This window comes from Alligator mississippiensis, chromosome 12, assembly GCF_030867095.1.
Source record: "Alligator mississippiensis isolate rAllMis1 chromosome 12, rAllMis1, whole genome shotgun sequence".
Classification (NCBI taxonomy): domain Eukaryota; kingdom Metazoa; phylum Chordata; order Crocodylia; family Alligatoridae; genus Alligator; species Alligator mississippiensis.
In genome coordinates, this window is record NC_081835.1 from 15,034,921 (window position 1) to 15,055,984 (window position 21,064).

Sequence of the window (21,064 nt, forward strand, 5' to 3'; positions counted from 1 at the left end):
TAAGCTTTCTATTAGGATAAACATGCAATCCAGAAGTAATAAGTAATGGTGGTTATTTTACCCCCACATAAATTCAGTAGCAGATGGGTAACAGCTTCATCATATCTCTTTATTTTCTTTGGATGCCACTCATACAGCATGGAAATTCTCACACTCCGCACTATAAATAGACCAGTTCAAATGTTTCACACCAACCACTCTTGTCAAAAACAAGGAGAAAAACCCTGAACTGAAAGCTTATTACAAATCCATGGCTACAAGAGGTATGTCATGGTGGCTTCATTCTGTAGTTTACTATTACTCTATCCATCGCTTACTGTTAAAGAACTTTCCCTGCATCCATCACTTCCTAGGACAGGGTAGGATTTGAGCAAAACCATTAAAATAATGTCAAGTGATGTGCAAAGGTTCTAGTCTTCTGAAAAGTACTTACATTCCTGCAAGTTCTCATTTAGTGGCCCAATACAAAATATCTAGCAAAAATAGGAGAGTACTGAATGCAGGTGTCTGACAGCAACATGCTGTATTTTACTTCTAAGATGACAAATTTGGAATACATCAGTGCTTTGGCATCCAATGGTCACCCAGAAGAACACTGCTGGCAATTTAAACAAGGTAAAGAGGCTGTTGCACATACAGATTAAGGTAAAGAAGACTCTGGAAGGTTAAAATGTAATTAGCAGGTGACATTCCATTTTGGAAGACAATTGATTTCAGAGACACTTTGTGCAGCCAAACTCCTTGACAGTGAAATCAAGGGGGAAAAGCCTTGTTATCCACCTGCTTCCACAAAAGTAACCAAGGATCAGTTCTCTTGTTTTATGCATTGACCTACAGGGAAAGTCAAGAAATTGTAAGTAATAAATAGCAAGTGCAGCTTATAGCAGACAATTCATTTAGGATGAAGACTCTTTAGACCTAACAATTTTGAAACCAGGAGACAGTGAAACTTTATTGGTGGCCAGTTCTGTCACAAGACTAAGATGCTTAGCCACTGTTCTCTAGTGAAAAGATACAGAAATTCCTTCTGTTGACAGGGCAATTGGGGTGCAAAGTGCATGTGCAATGGTAAAAGTGAGAACTAAGTCACCTTGAAGCTTTTTCCCCCCTCGTGCTACTATTTCAAACAAGGCGCTGTGGTGGGGAATCATTCTGGGAGAAGGGTTCCATTTTGCAGCACCGTACTAAAACAAATTTAAAATGGTCTCATTCCTCCCATCTAACAACTTGCTGAAGAATTTAATGCACTGTATTTTTCAATCCCTCCTATCAAGGGCTTTTTACCTTAGCCACATCTGCAAGATTAGAATTCAGCAAGAGGGAGCAGACGCCTGTATTTGGGCAGCTGGAACTACATAGCCAATTTCTGTTTGGTTTATATGGCTCCTGCAGTTGAGCCCAGCTCCAAGACATTTTTTCTTAGCCTGCCTACAAGAAATCCATTTCAGCAACGCATTATGGGGGCAGGAGGGTGATGGGGGCGGGGAGGTGGAAAGACGGGGCAAACTTTAACTCATCTCCATGGATTCTGTGGTGGACAATGAAGCAGAATCCTTCTGAATACTCTCGAAGAGTGAAGCCATTTCAGGATTGGCTCTGATTTGAGAAGAAAATTCAGCCATCACTGGACTTTTCTCCACTTCGGGGATGGTTAGCAAAGCAGCAACTGCTCTCATTGCTGAACGTTTCAGCTCATCCTGCTTTTCAAACTCCTGTTTCACAGAACCAGCTTTTACCTGAAAGTCCAAAACAGCAACAACTTTAATGGGGGGACCTAGAAAAGGAAGCACATACATGCATGCTGGAAATATGAGTGGTGGGCATTGAGAGCTGTGTTTTCTAACAAGAGAGGAAATGGGCAAGAGGGCTTTTCAAAAGTTGGTGGCATAGACTCATCCAGTCAGAGATCAGCATGAGGCCAACATCAAGCATTTAAAATAAACCCAACATCTTATACCAGTGACAAATATGGTATCTAGAAGCTTATCTGAAATGCTTAGGAACAAGCTGGAATGTGTGTGTGTGTTCACAAAGGGCGATTATCTCCCTTGATAAAGTTCAGCAAAAACTCCATTAAAGCATGACAGAAATGCACATCACAATGTATGATGAACGTATCTGAAACCTAAAATAATTTAGCCTGGCTACATACACAACATGCCCCACCAAATTAATAACCAAAGTCAAGTCTTATTGATAGCTATGCTGAGTATGTGTCTTCATGAATTCAATTCTAATCCCTTCATCTGAGGTGAAGCTAGACTTCATTTTATGCTAACAGCTGGGGTTGCTTGTTCCTGGCTCGCTTTAAAAATGCCTCATCACTAAAAATCTACAGTAGTGCCTGATACAAGCATCCCATGCACTGGAAAAACCAGTTTGGTTACCTGTGGAAAGCTTGTATAGGAGTAGGAAGGATAAACTGCATCCTGCTGTTCCATGCACACTAGCAAAACTTCATTCCGATTACAGACTATTGATTACAGGTCGCAGCATGGCAAACCGGGAAGTGCCCAACACAGACAGTCGTCAGTGCTGAGAATTAGAAAGCCTATCCTTTCCACTTGGTAACTGAGCAAGTTTGATGTAGAAATCATTGAAAGTCCATAAACATGCTCCCTTCACCTCCCCCCTACATTTTACAATCATTTTCTCCAGACTAGACTCGCAATGGAAGTCCCAAAACTAAAACAGCCCTGAAACCTTTCAAACTTCAAGGCTGAAAGCCAGCAGGCTGTTACACTAAAGAAGGTTCAGAGTTTTAACTTCAAGATCCCTGGAGATGCATGGGGGGGCACATTTACACATGCATTAATGCACTTTAGTTAATTTACATTAAATCTAGTACTGCATTTTCTTAGTGTGGAGTACTAAGAAAATGTGCATTAGCTTGTCTTAATGTACATTAACTAAAGACATAAGAAAAACTAGAACTCTTGGTTCCAAAATGATGCCTTTTATTAAACCAACTGGAAAATGGCAAGAAAATTGATCCCTTTGAAACTATGATCCCGAAAGCTTGCAGAAAAGGACAATTTTCTTGCCATTTTCCAGTTGGTCGAATAAAAGGTATTTGGAACCAAGAGTTCTAGTTTTTTGTGTGTCTTTTTGTCTCAGACCAACACAGCTACCAAGTATACCCATTAACTAAAGAGCACTCTTCAGCTGCCTTAATGTTCATTAAAATAGGCTAATGCATATTAAAAGTGCACATGTAGACACACCCACGAGATGCATAATTTGTTTTTTCAACACTCCTTGCTATGACAAAAGCCCATTCCAGAATACATATTTTAAATAATATATGCAAGCAAAACAGCCCATTGTTAGTAAGATCTGACCAGGGTGAAGCACTATACATTTCAGAAAGCTGCTATGTTCTTGTTGTTACAGAAAACATAAAATTATTGCAGATATTAAGACCTGATTATCATAACAAGGGCAGTGGGGCTTGCTAAACTCCCCAGCTCCTGGAAAACACCAGCTGCACACAAAAGCACTGCACTAGCTCTCCCTCCTCCACTAACTGTGGGCCAGCAATCTCATAGTCTTACCTTAGTAGAGCAGGTTGCTCGCAGTGGCTCAATCAGCCGCTCCAGCCTTTGCAGAACTGCATTAGGACAAAGGGTGGAGAGTCGAGCCAGCATAATGAAAGTCAGCATCTGGAGGAAGAGGTTGGGAGAAAGAAAAAAAAAAAAAAGATTTCTCAGGTCCTGCTTTCCCAAGCTTAACACACAGAACCCTCTCTGCTGCACACATCCTGCAGCTACATACTGTTTGTGGACTTGGTCAGAAATTACAGCTCCACCTCCTGCTGTTCTTACATGGACGGGTTGCTTTGTGCTTATAAAACACAGCTAAAAGGAAAAGCTAAGGTTCTAGAAGACAAATTACGTGATGAATTGCATTGTGTCAATGAATGCACAATGCAGATCTAGAAAACAGAATCCTGCCAGGCCTAAGGACCCTCCTGCAAACATTTTAAAAACATTTGACAGGAGTTGTTCGACTAAAGGCATGGGCATGCAAGCAAGTTACTATGAGGCGAAGGAGTGCGTAGCTTTGCCCTGAATCAGTTGCTGTTACCATAAAAGTCAGACCCCCTGCACAAGTTAATTCTGAGTGTGTGTGTACACGTATATGTGCGTGCACACATGTATATGGGCACAAGTGCATGTGCACCTAAGCTAGTAAAGGTAGTGATACAGGGAAACCACAAACATGAGATGCCATTTATAGGAGATGACGTATCTTCAGGATTCTTCCTTCTTAGAGCTGCTCTATACAGAGCTTCTGTATTACAAAAACATCTGTTTAGAAGCCAGCATATTTCTACTGCCTTAGAAGCCATAACGAGCAGCAAAATCATGTACAATATTGATAGTTCAAACACCGTCACTGGGCACCTCAGTTAGCACCTACCAAAATGAACAAAGGAGCCCACTCCTTCTAGCATTATTGTTTTGGGTTTTTGCAAGCCTCTGCACACACCACTGAATCAATTAGCCTAAGGTCACGTTTTCAAGGCCACATCAGCAACAAACTAGAAAGTTTAATCTATTGAATTAAAAAAAAAAAAAAAAGCAAAAAAAAGCCAAGACCCCCCAAAGAACAAAAAGGCAGCACAAAAAGAGAAGCTACATGCCTTGCCCAACCTATTTGCCTAAATCCTACTAAGTGCAGTAAATAACATCAAAACTTTTTATTTCCAATACACTTGATCAGCTACCCTAATGTCATAGTGATCCTTCAGTCCATCCTCCACGTGGTTTAAGTACTCATAGATATCCAGTCGGTCAAGGCAGCTTTCCAATAGTGTGTACATACATTCAAAAGCAGCTTTCCTAACATCCAGGCCGTCATCCACAGTGTGTTTGAATGGCCCCATTTCTACCTTAAGAGAAAAAAAAAATTACTGATGATTAGGCCAGTAATGAAAGTCTCACTTCAGGAGCGCTAGCCTACAAATCTAATGCCTTAAAGACAGTTCTCTCTCCATCCAACCCTGAGAATTCCACCCAACTCTTTACTCGTAAGAGCATCACAGCACATTCATCTCCAGGATGACTGGGACCTTGACATACAGAACTCAAAAGACAGCATAGTAACATACCTCCCGTATAAGTTCCCTTCTGATTTTAGTTTCATTGTATAAGTGGGGTAGGACAGTGTTCAGCAGGTCTCTGATTAACGAAGGCTTGTTGTGAGCAGCAGAATTAAACATGGCTAAAGCAACACGCCGGACATTCAAGTCAGAATCCTGAAGTGTCTTTAAGAAGTCTCCTGCAGGATAAAGGCACATAGTCAGATAGATGGCACCAAAGGCAGTATTCTAGCCGTCTTCCAAGATCTACTGACTTCTGGTCTTGAAAGCAACATCATGTATTTCAAGAAGTATGGATGTGAAAAATATTTTGTATATAATAATTTTAAAACAACTAAGTCAAAACCTGTGTATAGTGATGCATTTAGGTGATTTGCAGTGTACTATTTAAACAATCTGAAACAGGCTGTATCTGGGTATAGAAATACCAATGTGATGCTAGCCACCAGTGACTTCTCATTTTGACAAAGTCAAAATTAGGTAAAGGAAATATTTTCTTGCTGCTCATCTGTCTGATTCTCTGGAACAGAAGGGCATACTCCATCAGGCATATGGGTGTTTGAACTGAAAACATATTTTACAAGGTGTGCATCTGTGAAGCCCAGGTCCTAGAAGAGCTCCAAACAAAGAGCAGAAGAGTTCATTCTTCTCTGAATGTAACGTTTCTATTGCGTGAAAGAGGAAGTCAAAAACGTTTCACATGGGGCTTGCATTGTAATGCCAGTGCAGAATTCTTGCTACAAAGAAACACAGATGAACAACCCTATTTCGGATCAAACAGATACAAAAATCTTACTTATGAAACAAACGACATCAGCTACAGAGTCGCTGACAACATGCCAACATTCACAGCTAACCAGGATTTCTACTGGAACCGAAGCTCACCTATGCAACCTTTTAGAAGTCTGTCTATAGGTTGAGGCTGATCTGAAATTGTGAATTTGATTGCAGTTACGACAGTGCTTCGTGCATGCGGGGAACCTGCAGAGATGGAAAAGGGGTAAGAGACCAGACAGAAGTGTACACAGTACAGTGCAAGAACACATACAATATGCTCTTTACACATTTGTACTAGACAATGAACTATTCAGCAGAAACAGGAGAAAGATTCTCTTTGTATAAGAGATGAAGGAACAGAGGATTTCCATAATGGATCGGATCACATCACATGGCTGGATTCTGTCTCCAGTATCTTCTCATGCAGTACTGTGTCCCTGCTAACATTCTCCTTAATACTATGCACCATGCAACTTCGTGCTCCTTTGCTCCCTCCACAGCGTATACCTCTTTCAATTAACCTCCCAATACTGATCTTTCCACCCAGCCTGGCTTGGTTCCCTCAGAAACTGTAGTATACTGTAGCAAACTGTAGTATATGAAAACAGCGACAGAAATTAATTCACTAGGTGATTAAGCAACAAACAGAGTATGCCCTGGCTTTTTACCATGTCAAGCCTTGACTTTTCCATTACCTGATGACAGCTGTTTTTTCAGCCTGGGCAGCAGCTGAGACGGATTCACCAAAGTCAATTTCCCCAAGCACTCCGAGACCACGTTGCGTGTTCCTTCCTCCGCACACTCGCAGTGTTTGAAAAGCAGAGCCCAAATATCCTCCACATAAGGTTTGAGGCCATCCGCTGGGGAAGAACTGATGACTTCCTTCAGAGAATGCAGTAGCAAGTATTGTCTCCTGGGCTGGCTTCCAATCTCCTTCAACATGAAGGGAAGATATTCTTTAAGGTTTCCAACGCTGATGTTCCCAAGGGCATAAGAAGCTGCCGATTTCACCTCTTCGCTGGGAGAAGCAAAAGCTTCCAGAATGACCATTTTGAGCTCCTTCTGAGCACTGAGGTTCATGGTGCGCCCCATCTCTGCCAGGGACAGGAAGGCCAGCATTTTAACAGCTGAGCTGGACTTGGGATTCTTCACATCCTGAATAAACTGGTTCACTACCCCAGCGGCTTCTTTTGGGCAGGCTGTTGAAAGGGCAGCCACACACTTTGCTACAGAGTAATAAGCCTGTTTATGTAAAGTTACAGGTGCCCCAGCAGAACTCAGTGAGTATATAGGACCAGTCAGCTGCTTCATCAGTTCTGTATAGCCCATGTTGGCTGTCTTCGTTATAACCAGAGCTTGGAAGAAGTCTATTATGGCATTCAACGCACCACCTTGTAGCAAAGGGGAGTGGACGAGCTGGAAAATTTCAGAAAGAACCGAGCCACTTATCTTGGATAAGGATGATGGATAAACCTTAGCTAATGTGGTAAGAAACACAATAGCAACTTGGGAAACATGCATATCATTTTCATTAATTAAAGCAGGAAGCTCTGTGAGAACAGACTCTATCATGGCTGGCTTGAGGCTGTCACTGTAGTTCTTAATCAAGATGTCCAGAGCGGTCAGTGTACTCAGTTTCAAGGCACGTTGATTCTTTCGCAAGAAGGAAGCTAAAATGGGGAATCCTTCCCCTAAAATGGGTCTTAAGTCTATTTTAAGTGGAGAACTAGCAATTAAGGTTACCGCTTTGACTGTTGTCAGTCTGGTTATTTCGTTTTTAAGCCTCTCTAGAAATATCTTCAAGGTTGACTGGAGATCATTACTGAGATGGTCGCCAAGATTGCAAATAATCTGCCCCATGCAAGAAATAGCACGTTCTTTCACCTCTTGATCAATATCTGCAGCTTTCAGTCTCTTTAGAGTCCCAGAGAAAAGGTCTTTCACATATGGCTTAACATCAAATGTACCAGGCTTGTCCAAAGGCCGGATGACTTTCACAAGCTGCTGAGTAACCAACAAAGCTTCTGAAGTGATCTTATAAAAGGGGTCTCCAATACAAGTCACAACTGGAGGAACCAATGTCTTAATATGAAGATGAAATACTTCTGGCTGGTGGTTGCAAAGAAGAACGTGAAGGAAAGACAGTGTATCAATCCTCATGTTGGAGGAACTAGACTTATCAGCCAAAGAGAAGACAATACCTGTGCAGAGAAGACACTGCATTTACCATTTTAGCAGTTCAAAACAGTTTTAGCAAAAGATAAAAAAACAATTCTAACAATTCCATCAGGCACTGGTCAGACCGCAGTTGGAGTACTGCGTCCAGTTTTGGGTGCCACACTTCAAGAGGGATGTGGATAACCTGGAGAGGATCCAGAGAAGGGCCATTCATATGGTTAAGGACTTGCAGGCCAAGCCCTATGAGGGGAGACTAGGGCACCTGGACCTCTTCAGCCTCCGCAAGAGAAGGTTGAGAGGTGACCTTGTGGCTGCCTATAAGTTCATCACAGGGGCACAGAAGGGAATTGATGAGGCTCTACTCACCAAGACGCCCCTGGGGGTTACAAGAAATAATGGCCATAAGCTAGCAGACAGCAGATTTAGATTGGACATTAGGAAGAACTTCTTCAGTTAAAGTGGCCAAAATCCGGAATGGGCTCCCAAGGGAGGTGGTGCTCTCCCCTACCCTGGGGGTCTTCAAAAGGAGGTTAGATAGGCATCTGGCTGGGGTCATCTGAACCCAGCACTCTTTCCTGCCTATGCAGGGGGTCAGACTCGATGATCTATTGAGGTCCCTTCTGACCCTAACATCTATGAATAACTGGATACAATCAAAGTAGTTTCCATAGTTCACCTCACTGATCACCAGAAGTTGTAATCTGGTTGCAAAGATGCCTGTTCAGGCCGCTCAGTTATCCAGCATCCTCCATTCCCTGTGGGTGCTGGATAACAAAGCTTTTACTGTACTTGAGAGTAAACACTCCCAGGCAGGCATCTGCAGAGAAGTGGAGCCCCCTCCCCCACTCATGATGACTAAGCAGGGGCTGGGAGATGAGGATCTCCCAGTCCCCACTCCCTGACTGCGGTCTCAGAACAGGGGGCTTGGAGCTCCCTGCTGCTGGGGCAGGGGGACATAGTTCCACTCAGGCTTTGCCACTGGAGCCCACCCCGGCAGCAGGCAACTCCCAGGGGCAGAGAGCAATCTCCTGCCCCCTGGAGAGAGCAAGCCAGAAGCAGATTCTTTCCCCTGTCAGGCATTTACACGAGTACTACTGTGCAGTAAGTAATCACAAGTAAAATTTGCTACTTGCATTTGCAGGTAGCAAAATTTACTTGCTATTAGTGAAGTTTACTGCACACCATGTGCGCGTGTAGACTGTGCAGTAAAGTATCTTGTGTAGACACACCCACTGACAGGGAAGTGGGCTGGAAAATATAAAGGGTCTTTGCCACCTCTGATTTGTATAATTTTTACGTTTTTCAAAAGAGGGCGCATCTGAAAGCTATTTGCAAGGATTCTACTTTCCATCCCAAAGCAATTAAAAATGGCTGCTGCTTTTGTATTTTCTCTGCAGCCTCTTGTAAACATATGGGAGTCAGCATCCCAGGATGATCAAAGCTATGGGGAATTGACTAGGGAGTTCCCCAAACATTTACAGTGAGATCAAGCCTGAGGGCAAGGCAGGAGCTTACAGCTGGGCATTTCAAACCTTACTTGGATGAGCACCTCCCACTGCTCTACAGCAGCGGTGTCACAGATACAGCCCAAAGAGCCATAGGATCTGACCTGCAGTGCCACCTCTGGGCCTTGTGTGCCATAAGCAACACCTGAGGCTGGTCCAGGGTGTGTGCTGCATATGGTGCCTGCAACAAACCAACCCTGTGCACAGGATCCAGCGCATGGGGCCAATCTGTGGGCCTGATCCCAGCTTACAGACCAGCTCCATGCCCCTCATCCAGCCCAATGGGCTGAGCAAGTTAAATACCTTTGATCTCCAGGGAGAAAAAGTCAAGTAAGGAAGATACAGGTCTGCAGGTAAAACCCTCTCCATTTAAAAAACAACCCCCCCCCACCAAACAAACAAAAAAACCACACACCAAAATTTGGAAAAGGATTGAAAATGTTATATCACCGATCTCTATACTGACCCCAAATCACTAGCAAAACTCCAGCTGACTTCAACAGGAGCAAGAGTGGACTTTGTTTCTTTAGCACATATAAATATCCAGAAATAAGTTTAAAAAAAAAAAGCAGGCGATGCTTATACATCTCCTAGAAATGATACAGAATGGGAACAGGGTTGTCCTTAACATGAGATGTCCCCATGGCACCGCCCCAGCCCAGGAGCCAGCCTTACCAGGCACCAACGCAGGGATGTGATCCGCCAGGCAGCCGGGGAGAACACTGGCCAGTTCTGTCAGAAGGCTGAAGCACCCTTGCCTCGATTTAATGCTTTTCTCTTTGAGCTGCTTGTGCAAGGCCTTGATGATGTTAGGGACCTGCAGGGAGAGGAGGGAAGTCAGGAACTACATCCTTGGGCCCCTTGGGACTCGGAGCGGGGGGGGCAGCAAAGGCACCAGTCGCAGGGCTCAAGTGCCTATATACTAATGCTAGGAGCATGGGGAACAAGCAGGATGAAATAGCGCTCCTGCTTGCACTAAACACCTATGACTTAGTAGGGCTAGCAGAAACCTGGTGGGATTCATCCCACGACTGGGCGGTACATATTGAGGGCTATAGATTGTACAGAAAGGACAGGTCGGGGAAGAAAGGGGGGGGGGAGGTTGCACTTTATGTCAGTGAGCAATATACATCAACCCTCATCAAGACAGAATCCAAGGTTGAGGAAGTAGAAGGATTGTGGGTTAGGCTACATGGGGGGCAAGGAGAAAGGGATTTGGTGGTAGGGGTCTGCTACAGACCCCCACACCAAGGGGAAGAAATAGATTTGGGGCTCCGAGGCAACTCTCAGAGACCGTAAAAGTTAAAGAGGCGGTAGTCATGGGGGACCTAAACTACCCAGACATCTGCTGGGAGACGCAGACAGCAAGGTCCCATCGCTCACGCAGGTTTCTAACCTGTGTACAGGACCTCCACCTGACACAGGAGGTGCATGGTCCCACTAGGGGGAATGCCATACTGGATCTGGTATTGGCAACAGGGGATGACATGATAGGGGACCTCCAGATCAGTAGCCATTTGGGAGTCAGTGATCACCTAATAATAGAATTCAACATAAGACGTCGAGTGGGTAAGGTAACTAGTAGGGTGAAAGTGCTAGACTTTAGGAAAGCTGATCTCAATGCACTCAGGCGATTAGTCAAGGACGCACTGCAGAGTAGGAGTTTAAGGGATGGGAGCCCAAGAAGGGTGGCTGTGCCTTAAGAAAACGATCCTTCGGGCACAAAGCAAGACGATCCCCGAGCGAGGCAAAAGAGGGAAAGGGGCCAGGAGGCTTCCCTGGCTGACCAGAGAAATCCAGGGCAACCTAAGGGCCAAAAGGGGAGCACATAAAAAGTGGAAACAAGGTGAGATCACTAAAGATGAATATACCTCTTCTGCTCGTGCTTGTAGGGAGGCAGTTAGACGGGCCAAAGCTACCATGGAGCTGAGGATGGCAACCCAAGTAAAAGACAACAAGAAATTGTTTTTTAGATATATTGGGAGTAAAAGGAAGGCCCAGGGAGGAATAGGACCCCTGCTAAATGGGCAGAAACAATTGGTGACAGACAGGGGGGACAAGGCTGAACTCCTCAACGAGTTCTTTGCCTCAGTGTTCCTAAGTGAGGGGCACGACAAGTCTCTCACTGGGGTTGTAGAGAGGCAGCAGCAAGGTGCCAGACTTCCATACGTAGATCCTGAGATGGTGCAGAGTCACTTGAAAGAACTGGATGCCTTTAAGTCGGCAGGCCCAGACGAGCTCCATCCGAGGGTGCTGAAGGCACTGGCCGACATCATTGCAGAGCCACTGGCGGGAATATTCGAACGCTCGTGGTGCACGGGCCAAGTCCCGGAGGACTGGAAAAGGGCTAACGTGGTCCCCATTTTCAAGAAGGGGAGGAAGGAGGACCCGGGCAACTATAGGCCAGTCAGTCTCACCTCCATCCTTGGCAAAAGTTTTTGAAAAAATTATCAAGGCTTACATTTGTGAGAGCCCAGCAGGACAAATTATGCTGAGGGGAAGCCAGCATGGGTTTGTGGCGGGCAGATCGCGCCTGACCAATCTAATCTCTTTCTATGACCAGGTTACGAAACGCCTGGACACAGAAGGAGGGGTAGATGTCGTATACTCAGACTTCAGAAAGGCCTTCGATACGGTATCCCACCCCATACTGGTGAACAAGCTAAGAGGCTGTGACGTGGATGACTGCACAGTCCAGTGGGTGGCGAATTGGCTAGAGGGTTGCACCCAGAGAGTCGTGGTGGATGGGTCGGTCTCGACCTGGAAGGGTGTGGGCAGTGGGGTCCCGCAGGGCTCGGTCCTTGGACCGATACTCTTTAATGTCTTCATCAGTGACTTGGACGAGGGAGTCAAATGTACTCTGTCCAAGTTTGCAGATGACACAAAGCTATGGGGAGAAGTGGACACGCCGGAGGGCAGGGAACAGCTGCAGGCAGACCTGGATAGGTTGGACAAGTGGGCAGAAAACAACAGGATGCAGTTCAACAAGGAGAAATGCAAAGTGCTTGCACCTAGGGAGGAAAAATGTCCAGCACACCTACAGCCTAGGGAATGACCTGCTGGGTGGCACAGAGGTGGAAAGGGATCTTGGAGTCCTAGTGGACTCCAAGATGAACATGAGCCGGCAGCGTGACGAAGCCATCAGAAAAGCCAATGGCACTTTATCGTGTATCAGCAGATGCATGACGAATAGGTCCAAGGAGGTGATACTTCCCCTCTATCGGGCGCTGATCAGACCGCAGTTGGAGTACTGCGTGCAATTCTGGGCGCCACACTTCAAGAAGGATGCGGATAACTTGGAGAGGGTCCAGAGAAGGGCCACTCGTATGGTTAAGGGCCTGCAGACCAAGCCCTACGAGGAGAGACTAGAGAAACTGGACCTTGTCAGCCTCCGCAAGAGAAGGTTGAGAGGCGACCTTGTGGCTGCCTATAAGTTCATCACGGGAGCACAGAAGGGAATTGGTGAGTATTTATTCACCAAGGCGCCCCCGGGGGTTACAAGAAATAATGGCCACAAGCTAGCAGAGAGCAGATTTAGATTGGACATTAGGAAGAACTTCTTCACAGTTAGAATGGCCAAGGTCTGGAACGGGCTCCCAAGGGAGGTGGTGCTCTCCCCTACCCTGGGGGTCTTCAAGAGGAGGTTAGATGAGTATCTAGCTGGGGTCATCTAGACCCAGCACTCTTTCCTGCCTATGCAGGGGGTCGGACTCGATGATCTATTGAGGTCCCTTCCGACCCTAACATCTATGAATCTATGAATCCTCCTCAGTACAGAGCTCTGTAGCAAAGCACTTCACTGCTTTCCACTGAAAGCACTGATTCAGTGAGAGAGCAGACGGATCCAACAGGAACAGGTCCAACTGTTTATGAGAGAGACACTAGAGAAGGGAACAGAGATACTATGAGATGACTGGGACTGTACACTAGGCATTTAAAAAAAGGAATCAGAAGGACTAAAAACATTTTTAAAAAGCCTTCCTTTACAGCCCTACAACCCCTCCCTGTTGGAAAAGGGCGAGATGGTAAATTAGCATAAAATTATTTTCTAAAAAGTGGGAAGAAGTCAAACCAACTAGTCGAGCTCACCTGCTTGACAGTACAAGAATTAACAAAACAATTGACAATGAAAGTAGATGACAGGCTTAGAATTTCTTTCAGATTTCATATTGAAGGCCCTGATCTTGGAATCATATCTGAACAAGCAAACCTCTGTAAAGCTCCAAGAAAGCCTCACACACAGGAGATCCAGACACAGGACTGTTCTTTGTACAGCTAATAACTGATGGAACATTTTTTTTACTTAAATATTAAGTCTTATTTATGTAACAGTTAGCACTAGGCAGGAGAAAACTAAGATCTGGAACGATTGCAAATCCTTCTGCTTCAGGGCATAAGACAACCACTAACCGAGTGGGACCGGGAAGGGGCTTTCATTAAAAGCCATTTTCCCAGTGTATGCCATTACCTTATGAAGCAGGTGGTACTGGCTGCTATTGGAAATGGGTTGTTGGGCTAGATGGAGCCCTGGTCTGCTAATCCAAACAACAATATTCCTTTAACATATTTCAGAATTAAACAAGTAAAAAGTGAATGCTGCCTTGAATGTTTATTTTATGTGATTAGCAATGAAGTACATCCCCCCTGTAGCTGAAAAAAAAAAAAAAAAAAAACAGGCCCAGAAAGTTTTTACATAAGCCATTAGTTATTCTTTCGTGAGCACACTTGCATACACAGTGTTACTGTTCTAGTACACCTATACACTGACACTTCTCCAGCTTCTAACAGTTTAGATCCGATACAATTAAGCAGTAAACTATTCAACAAGTCCCAGAACAAAAGATGTCTCCCTGAGGCAGCTCCAAGGCATCCCATGAACAACTGGTGCAGCACCATTTATAGGCTGAAGCAGGGACTGCCCACAGGTGGCGGTGGCAGAGGGAGGGGGGTGGGGGTGGCAAGAGGGGCTACCTACATTCTGGTCAACTCAGGACCATTTTCTCACATTGACCCAGGTGCTAAAACAAAGGATAACACATTGGGAAGAGTTGCCATGTGGATTAATGCACTTTAGGATAACCGCCCACAGAATAATCCGAGAGGTGGGAGGACTGGCTAATCCCTTTTGTGCAGACAGTTATGTCTTCCCATCTACACAGCAGAAATACCAAATCAGAACAACCCAACATAGTCACATTACAAAAAGCCTTGACAGGGCAAGAAACCATGTTAACCTTTCTTTATGTAGACACAACTCATCCGTGCAGTGACAATTTTAGAATCTTCTGAACCTGGACTGGACACAAGCCCTAAAAACTACACATCTTCCAAAATGTTGCTGTAACCCCAATGGTCAGCCAGAGATGAACACACAGTCCTGCAGTTAGCCATATTCTTCAGTTGCGTTACTGGACATTATGGAAAGTGCAATATCTGCTTCTCTTCACTATTCCATTTAATCCAACCTACCGCTTCCTCACTTACCTGGTTCTGAAGCATAGTGAGGGGTATATCTTCCTTGCCTGCTGAGTCGGATGCATGGAGCCAGCTCTGTATAGGAAGCGTTTGCTTTAGCAAGGAAATATAAGCACAGAAGATGTCGGCTTTGACATTCTCCTCTCGTTCCTTGAATCTGCCTATCAAAACTGGGGAGAGATTTTTATAGAAATCCTGAAGGAGATCGTGTCTGGTGCTGACAATGGCTTCCAGGCATTTTGCTGCAGACCTGCGGACTTTCCAGCTGATGTCGTCATCATCACTGTACTCATCATCGCTCTCTGGAAAGGATGAGGAGAGGAAACAAGTCACATCTTACAAGAAAAAACACAAGGGAATCAATACATCCTGATGTTTCCCATTCTCTTAAGCATTAAAATAAAATACAAGATAAACAGATACCAATAACTAACATGCATCAGGGAACAGTCGGATCCGAGTTATTCTGAACAATTTCCACCAACAATTATCAGCGTTCAGTGAATTATGATGGCTGCTGCACATCCCTACTGCCCTGTCCTTAACAGTGTCAAGGCCTGGTGCCATGTACTGGTTGGAGCATGACCCTTAATATACCTACAGCTCAAGGCTGTAAGGGATTTACACTTCGAAGGTAGAAATCAGTTCCCAAGTTGAGAGAGAGCAGGAATAAGAGGAAGCAGTACCCATAACTAAGTATCCTTGACTGCTAAAAATGTATCCAGGTCTGGAATGGGCAACTCATTTACCCTGAACACTCATTTCCTTCTGAACTCCATCCCATTCATTAAAAAAAAAAAAGAGGAGGGAAAAAAAAAAAATCTTTGACACTTGTGATATCAAGATATATCTAGTGATAAACCCAGAGGGCCAATGGATATTTTTAAGGATGTCCCTTTCTTTGGATTTTTAGAAGTATGCTTAGTTCCACAAATTTACCCATGTCCATTTGATAATTCTTGTTATGAGCGCGTTTAAATCATGTCAAAATTGGAAGGTTTTAGCTTGATATACAATAGCTGTAATAAGTAGACATCACCCACCCAAAAACAAAGGCATATCCAAGGATACTCAGCATCCTGCCTGGCTAGTTTGTCAGTTCTAACAAATTCCACCTTATCTATAACAAGCATAAAAATCAGGAAAGATGCAGTAATGAACTCCAGGTTTGGCCGGGGGAAGGGAAGGGGGGGAAATGTGTGTGCGTGTATGCACACACATGCGCAGGCACCTTGTTCTTCATCCTCCCCATTCCCAGTCTCCATCATTTCTTCTTCCTCCTCCTCTTCCTCATTATCATAGTTATAATTTGGGTCATAAGTGATATACTTCAGGCACAATCCCATCACACTAGGGATGTGAGGACCCATTTCCTTTGGACACCTAGCAGAACAAACAAACAAGAAAAACCCTTAAAAACTGACAATTACTGCTTTATGTAAAACCAGCACCATCCATCTTAAAGTCCTTCCAGATTGCTGAAATAAGTTATACAGAGTACAGCATTCCCCTTTGCCATGGAGCACAAAAGCAAGGTTACAATATAAGCAGAAAAGTAAGCTTCTAATTCCCATTCTCCACTACCTGAAATTTCTCCTGAAAAACAAATTCCCACCACGCGCACACAAATAAGCCTCCTCTCCATAAGACCCTTTCCTTCAAGGTCAAATCACCTATGGAGAATTTCAGCATGTTAAGAATGGGCTGCCATGTCCCAGTCTTCAGAGTACTGTTTTCTCACATTCATTGCTCCCAGCATCAAAAGTCTGAGCTGGCTTCCTCTTGTTCAGCCCCCACCAAAAACACTGCTTAAGCGAGATCCAGCTGGAACGAGTACTAAACTGCCATTTGTAATATGTTTCTTTTGCCCATTTCATCTTAGACTCCTTAGGTCAAGAACATTTTCCTTTTACCTACTGGCTAAAACAAATATTTAAGATTCTATATAAAAAGCCCAACTGCCTCTTAAGAAAGGATTCTGTTACTGGACCTCAAAAAATGGTCTAGACTGTTTTGGTTTTCCCTTCGACCCCTTTGCACAGGAATTTCCAGGAGGGAGACAATGGAACGGAAATAAATTAAATATATTATATTCAAGGGCACTCACCTTCTTACAAAAGACTCAAAGGCCTGAAAGCAGTACTCTCTCAGTTCATCATCCTCCACATTACAATACTGAACAATCAACGGGATTATCTTCTCCAGATGTTCTCCTGAACAGGGCAGAGTAAAAAGCAACTTTGAGCTTGAATCACAACTTAATCATTAGCCATTCTGTTCCAGTATCTCTCACAACATTTTTAAGCTGGATGTCACATGTAACGTCTTGCGAGCTGCTGTCCAAAGAATTAACAGAACTGACTCCTGCTTCCATACAAAGCAGTTACAAAGAGAGAGGGGTCATCCAAGAAGCTGAAAAACTCCCAAAATCTAATCCCAGCTCTGACAGCACCTCTGACCAGTTACTCAGACGCACATGGGATATGGAGAGAGAAAATAAAATAAGTCTGTTCATGATAACCTACCATCATGGATGCTGTGAGGATTAATCTTTAAGTGCAGCATTTTCCCATCCAATACCTTGAAATAAAAGGTGCTACAGAAGTACAGCTAGGGGTCCACTTCCCTTGCTAAGCCTGAGTGGCAATCAGAAACAGTATGCTGCATGGAGTTATGAAGTGCTAGCTACAAAAATACTTGAAATAATGTAAATAACCTTTGCTTCTATGATTTAACAGGAGCAGATTTAAAATGTGTGTATACATGTCTGGATCTGTCATTCTAAGTGACTGGTCTTACCTATGCGGTGTCCAGCCTGCCTGCTGATTCCAGCAATACACTGGATGTATGTCCTCGTGGTAGAAGTAGACTCGTTCCTCTTCAGCTCAGCTAACAGGTGCTCCATGAGTTCTGAGAAGATGTTTCCATTGCATGTCAAGACCAGGTGGCCCAAAGCAATGATAGCCCTTTTTCGCACAGCCAACCTGGGGCTTGTGAGCTGAGGAAGGAGGCAGTTCAGGATGGAGGAATGAAAAGAGTAAAGGGTTGCCCCTAACCTGCAATCAGAGGCAAGATACAAATGAGAAATTAAATCCTCAGAACTGAGGCTCTCTTTGCTGGTAAGACTGAAGGACAGAGTAAAATTAAGTGACAAGTACATCTCTAACAAAAAGATGGTGTTTTAAGTTTAAATCTCAGGTTGCTCCAAGTAGCTCATTTCCCTCTTCTGGGAATCAAAGAGTTTGATATTGATGATGTCCTTTTGGTACTGAAATCCTGAGGACAGTGGACAGGTTTACACAGAATGCTGACACTGAGGTATGTTAGTTATAGATCAGAGAAGCAGTCAATCTAGAAAAAAAAAACCCTATGAAAGACCAAGTCAGACATGCTAAAAGTGATTTATTTTTGTCCTTCCATTCTCCACCCCTCCCAAACATTCCTGGCATTCAGTTCAACTCAAACTTCTTGATGTTCCTACATTGTTCCCAAGCACAGAAGGAACTATTTGTGCGCCTCTTACCTCTACTGGGCCATCTTATCCTCCCAGCTTCTTCCCAAATGGCAGCCACCCCAAACCCTTTATATTCTAGTCTTCAAAGCAGTACAAGAAAAACAAAAGCTGTAAGGAAACACCCTCCGTGCAGCCCCCTGCTGTACACAGCCGCTTGAAGGAAATCCTTTGGTACCTGCTCAACATATCTGACAGGATGTCAAGAGCCTCTAATTGAACAGATACATCCTCCTGCTTGCCAATGGCTCCAGTCAGCTGGGCTGTGATCTTTTTGCACACATTTGCCGTCATGGTGGAACCTAAGAACAGAGACAAGTGTTTCTTAGCTTTAACAACATCTACATCTGCCTTTCTTCCTATGTTCCAATGTCCAACTTAATGGCTGCTTAGAGCCAGCAGCTTAGTCGACAAGGGCCTAAGGAACCCTCCCATTCAGGAATCACCAGAGAGGAGTGAAGCTGTCACCTGATACTCACTGGGAGGGAAGGAGGGGGAAATATGGGCATGGGACACACCATACAAACCCACTGCATTAACCGCTCGGAAGAGCTTCCTCTCCTTGGCGAAGTGTGGACTCCTTGATGTGGAACAGAAACAAATTTAGTAATTCTGAAAATTTTCACATGAAGTGGAACCTTGTTTTGCATCACTGTAAACACATAGCAGGGCCAGAGCAGCAGAGTGCTAGTAGGAACATCATTAACTCCTGTGTGAAGGGGATGTTTGACAGGAGTATACTACAGCTACTGTGCTTACAGAGCTGTTTGTTAGCTCCACTTTTTCAAATGCTAAATCACCCCTCTTCACTCCTGCCATATCCCATACCAGAGAACCGATGATCAGTTACAGAAATATATTCATGAAAAAATATTTCACAGGGTATCATTGCCAATTAAAAAAAAAAAAATCAAGGCAAGAAACGCTGCCCTGGCCACCTGCTACAAGGGAATAACAGATGCATGAACAATGGCATAAGGCACAGGAGCTGCTGCAGAGACCGTTCAAATGATGGGACCCTGGGGATATATGTGTATATTACTGTATAGAGCTGCTCTTGCATTTTCTCAATACAACTGTTGGGCTGGGTAAAAAAACTGGGCAGGAGGGGCAGCCAGCAGAGGCTGTCAACAGCGAGGTAACACAGGCACTGAAACAGGCTGTATGTGGAGGTGGTAAAAAAACTGACACAGCTGGGATTCCAGCAGAGAGTGAGAGAGAGATACTTCATTGGAACCAGACCAGGAGCAGCCCTGCCAGAAGGGCTCTCTTAGTGCATCATCCAAACAAGAGCACTTGGATATGGGGTTTGATGCTGTAGGATCATTCTATAGAAAGGGGTTGTTTACAAAATTGAGATGCAAGTTCAAATTTTAAACACACCCCGGGAGATCCAACACCCAGTTTTATTTTGCATCTCATCTCTGAATTACTCCTGCATATCCATTTCTATTATCTTAAAATCATTATTCTGATCTATGATCTTTAAATTGTTACATCCCATTACTAACATGGTTGGGCACGGGGCAGGGGCTCCCACACAAAGGTAGGCTCTGAATTCCAAGCTGTCCTCTGCTTCTTAACAGGCTTTATGGCCTTCTCAGAGGGAAGGATCATAATGATGGACATTAGAAGGAAATGGGTGGGAAATGTTTTACCTGTAGATGCTGGAGGCAATTCTGAGATGACAGTTTTCAGTCCAATGCTGGAGATATCCCGGAGCTGTTCCTTATCCGACAGCATGTTTGTGCACAGCGTATCCACAATAGTTTCCACCTGATATTCTTTCACTTTGCTGACCAAAGGACCCAAACTGCAGACGACAGAGAGAAAAGAGACCAAATGGAAAGAAGGCTGTCCCCCTGGTCACAAAAGGTTCAGCACTCGCTGGTCAGGTTTCTTGGAGCTAAAGGGTATGCCAGACCTAACGCTGAAGATATTGCCTTCATTACCAAATCATAATTAAATTCACAGCAGGTGCCCTAAGGTCTCCATTACAATTCTAGACTCAATATATTTCATATTCCTGTCCAGTTAGTACATCACAAGGCCCAAGCAAGGACCAAAGAACTCAGTGGGGAGGCTCATGGATTTCAGATCAGTTCTATCATAGGGTACATCTATTGGAGAATGCAGCTGGGCAGGCTGGTGCATTTTAGAGCGAAGAAGATTAATTTAATTGCCCAGGCAGCCTAATAACTAATATGCGGTAGACAATGTTGAGGTCACATAGGCATCTACAGTCATGGTTTGAAAAGGTGTCAGAAATGGACCAGCCTAAAAGCAAAAGCCAAAATGAGTAAGTGTTTCCAGATGAAGTTAACCTTCTATTGCCCTTTGCTGTATGTACAAAGAACTCAGCCTCTGTGCAGTTACCCTCAGGGCTGAGTGAACACTGGTTTCAATTAACCCCCGTACTTTCCTCTTGGCTAAGAGCATAATATTTTCTTTAACTCATCTACTATGCAGAATTATATGTGGAATAATTTGCCTCTGGTTGTTTGTGAGCAGTTC

At 44.3% G+C, this 21,064-nt stretch overlaps 1 protein-coding gene across 3 annotated transcripts in view; it reads right to left on the reverse strand.

The window, feature by feature from the left end:
* Window positions 1-88: 88 nt before the first annotated feature.
* LOC102561116 (cullin-associated NEDD8-dissociated protein 1) overlaps window positions 89-21,064 on the reverse strand; it is a 28,929-nt gene continuing 7,953 nt past the window's right edge. For all 3 annotated transcript variants that reach the window (XM_014605475.3, XM_019499618.2, XM_014605488.2), the window contains 13 exons: window positions 20,209-20,363; window positions 18,729-18,852; window positions 17,839-18,095; window positions 17,147-17,252; window positions 16,271-16,422; window positions 15,049-15,341; window positions 10,240-10,381; window positions 6,577-8,082; window positions 5,990-6,085; window positions 5,114-5,283; window positions 4,730-4,894; window positions 3,555-3,662; window positions 89-1,736 (listed from right to left, as the gene is read on the reverse strand). In XM_014605475.3, the coding sequence (XP_014460961.1) occupies window positions 1,509-1,736; window positions 3,555-3,662; window positions 4,730-4,894; window positions 5,114-5,283; window positions 5,990-6,085; window positions 6,577-8,082; window positions 10,240-10,381; window positions 15,049-15,341; window positions 16,271-16,422; window positions 17,147-17,252; window positions 17,839-18,095; window positions 18,729-18,852; window positions 20,209-20,363 (3,502 nt within the window). In that variant the 3' untranslated portion in view covers window positions 89-1,508. The remainder of the gene's footprint in view (window positions 1,737-3,554; window positions 3,663-4,729; window positions 4,895-5,113; window positions 5,284-5,989; window positions 6,086-6,576; window positions 8,083-10,239; window positions 10,382-15,048; window positions 15,342-16,270; window positions 16,423-17,146; window positions 17,253-17,838; window positions 18,096-18,728; window positions 18,853-20,208; window positions 20,364-21,064) is intronic.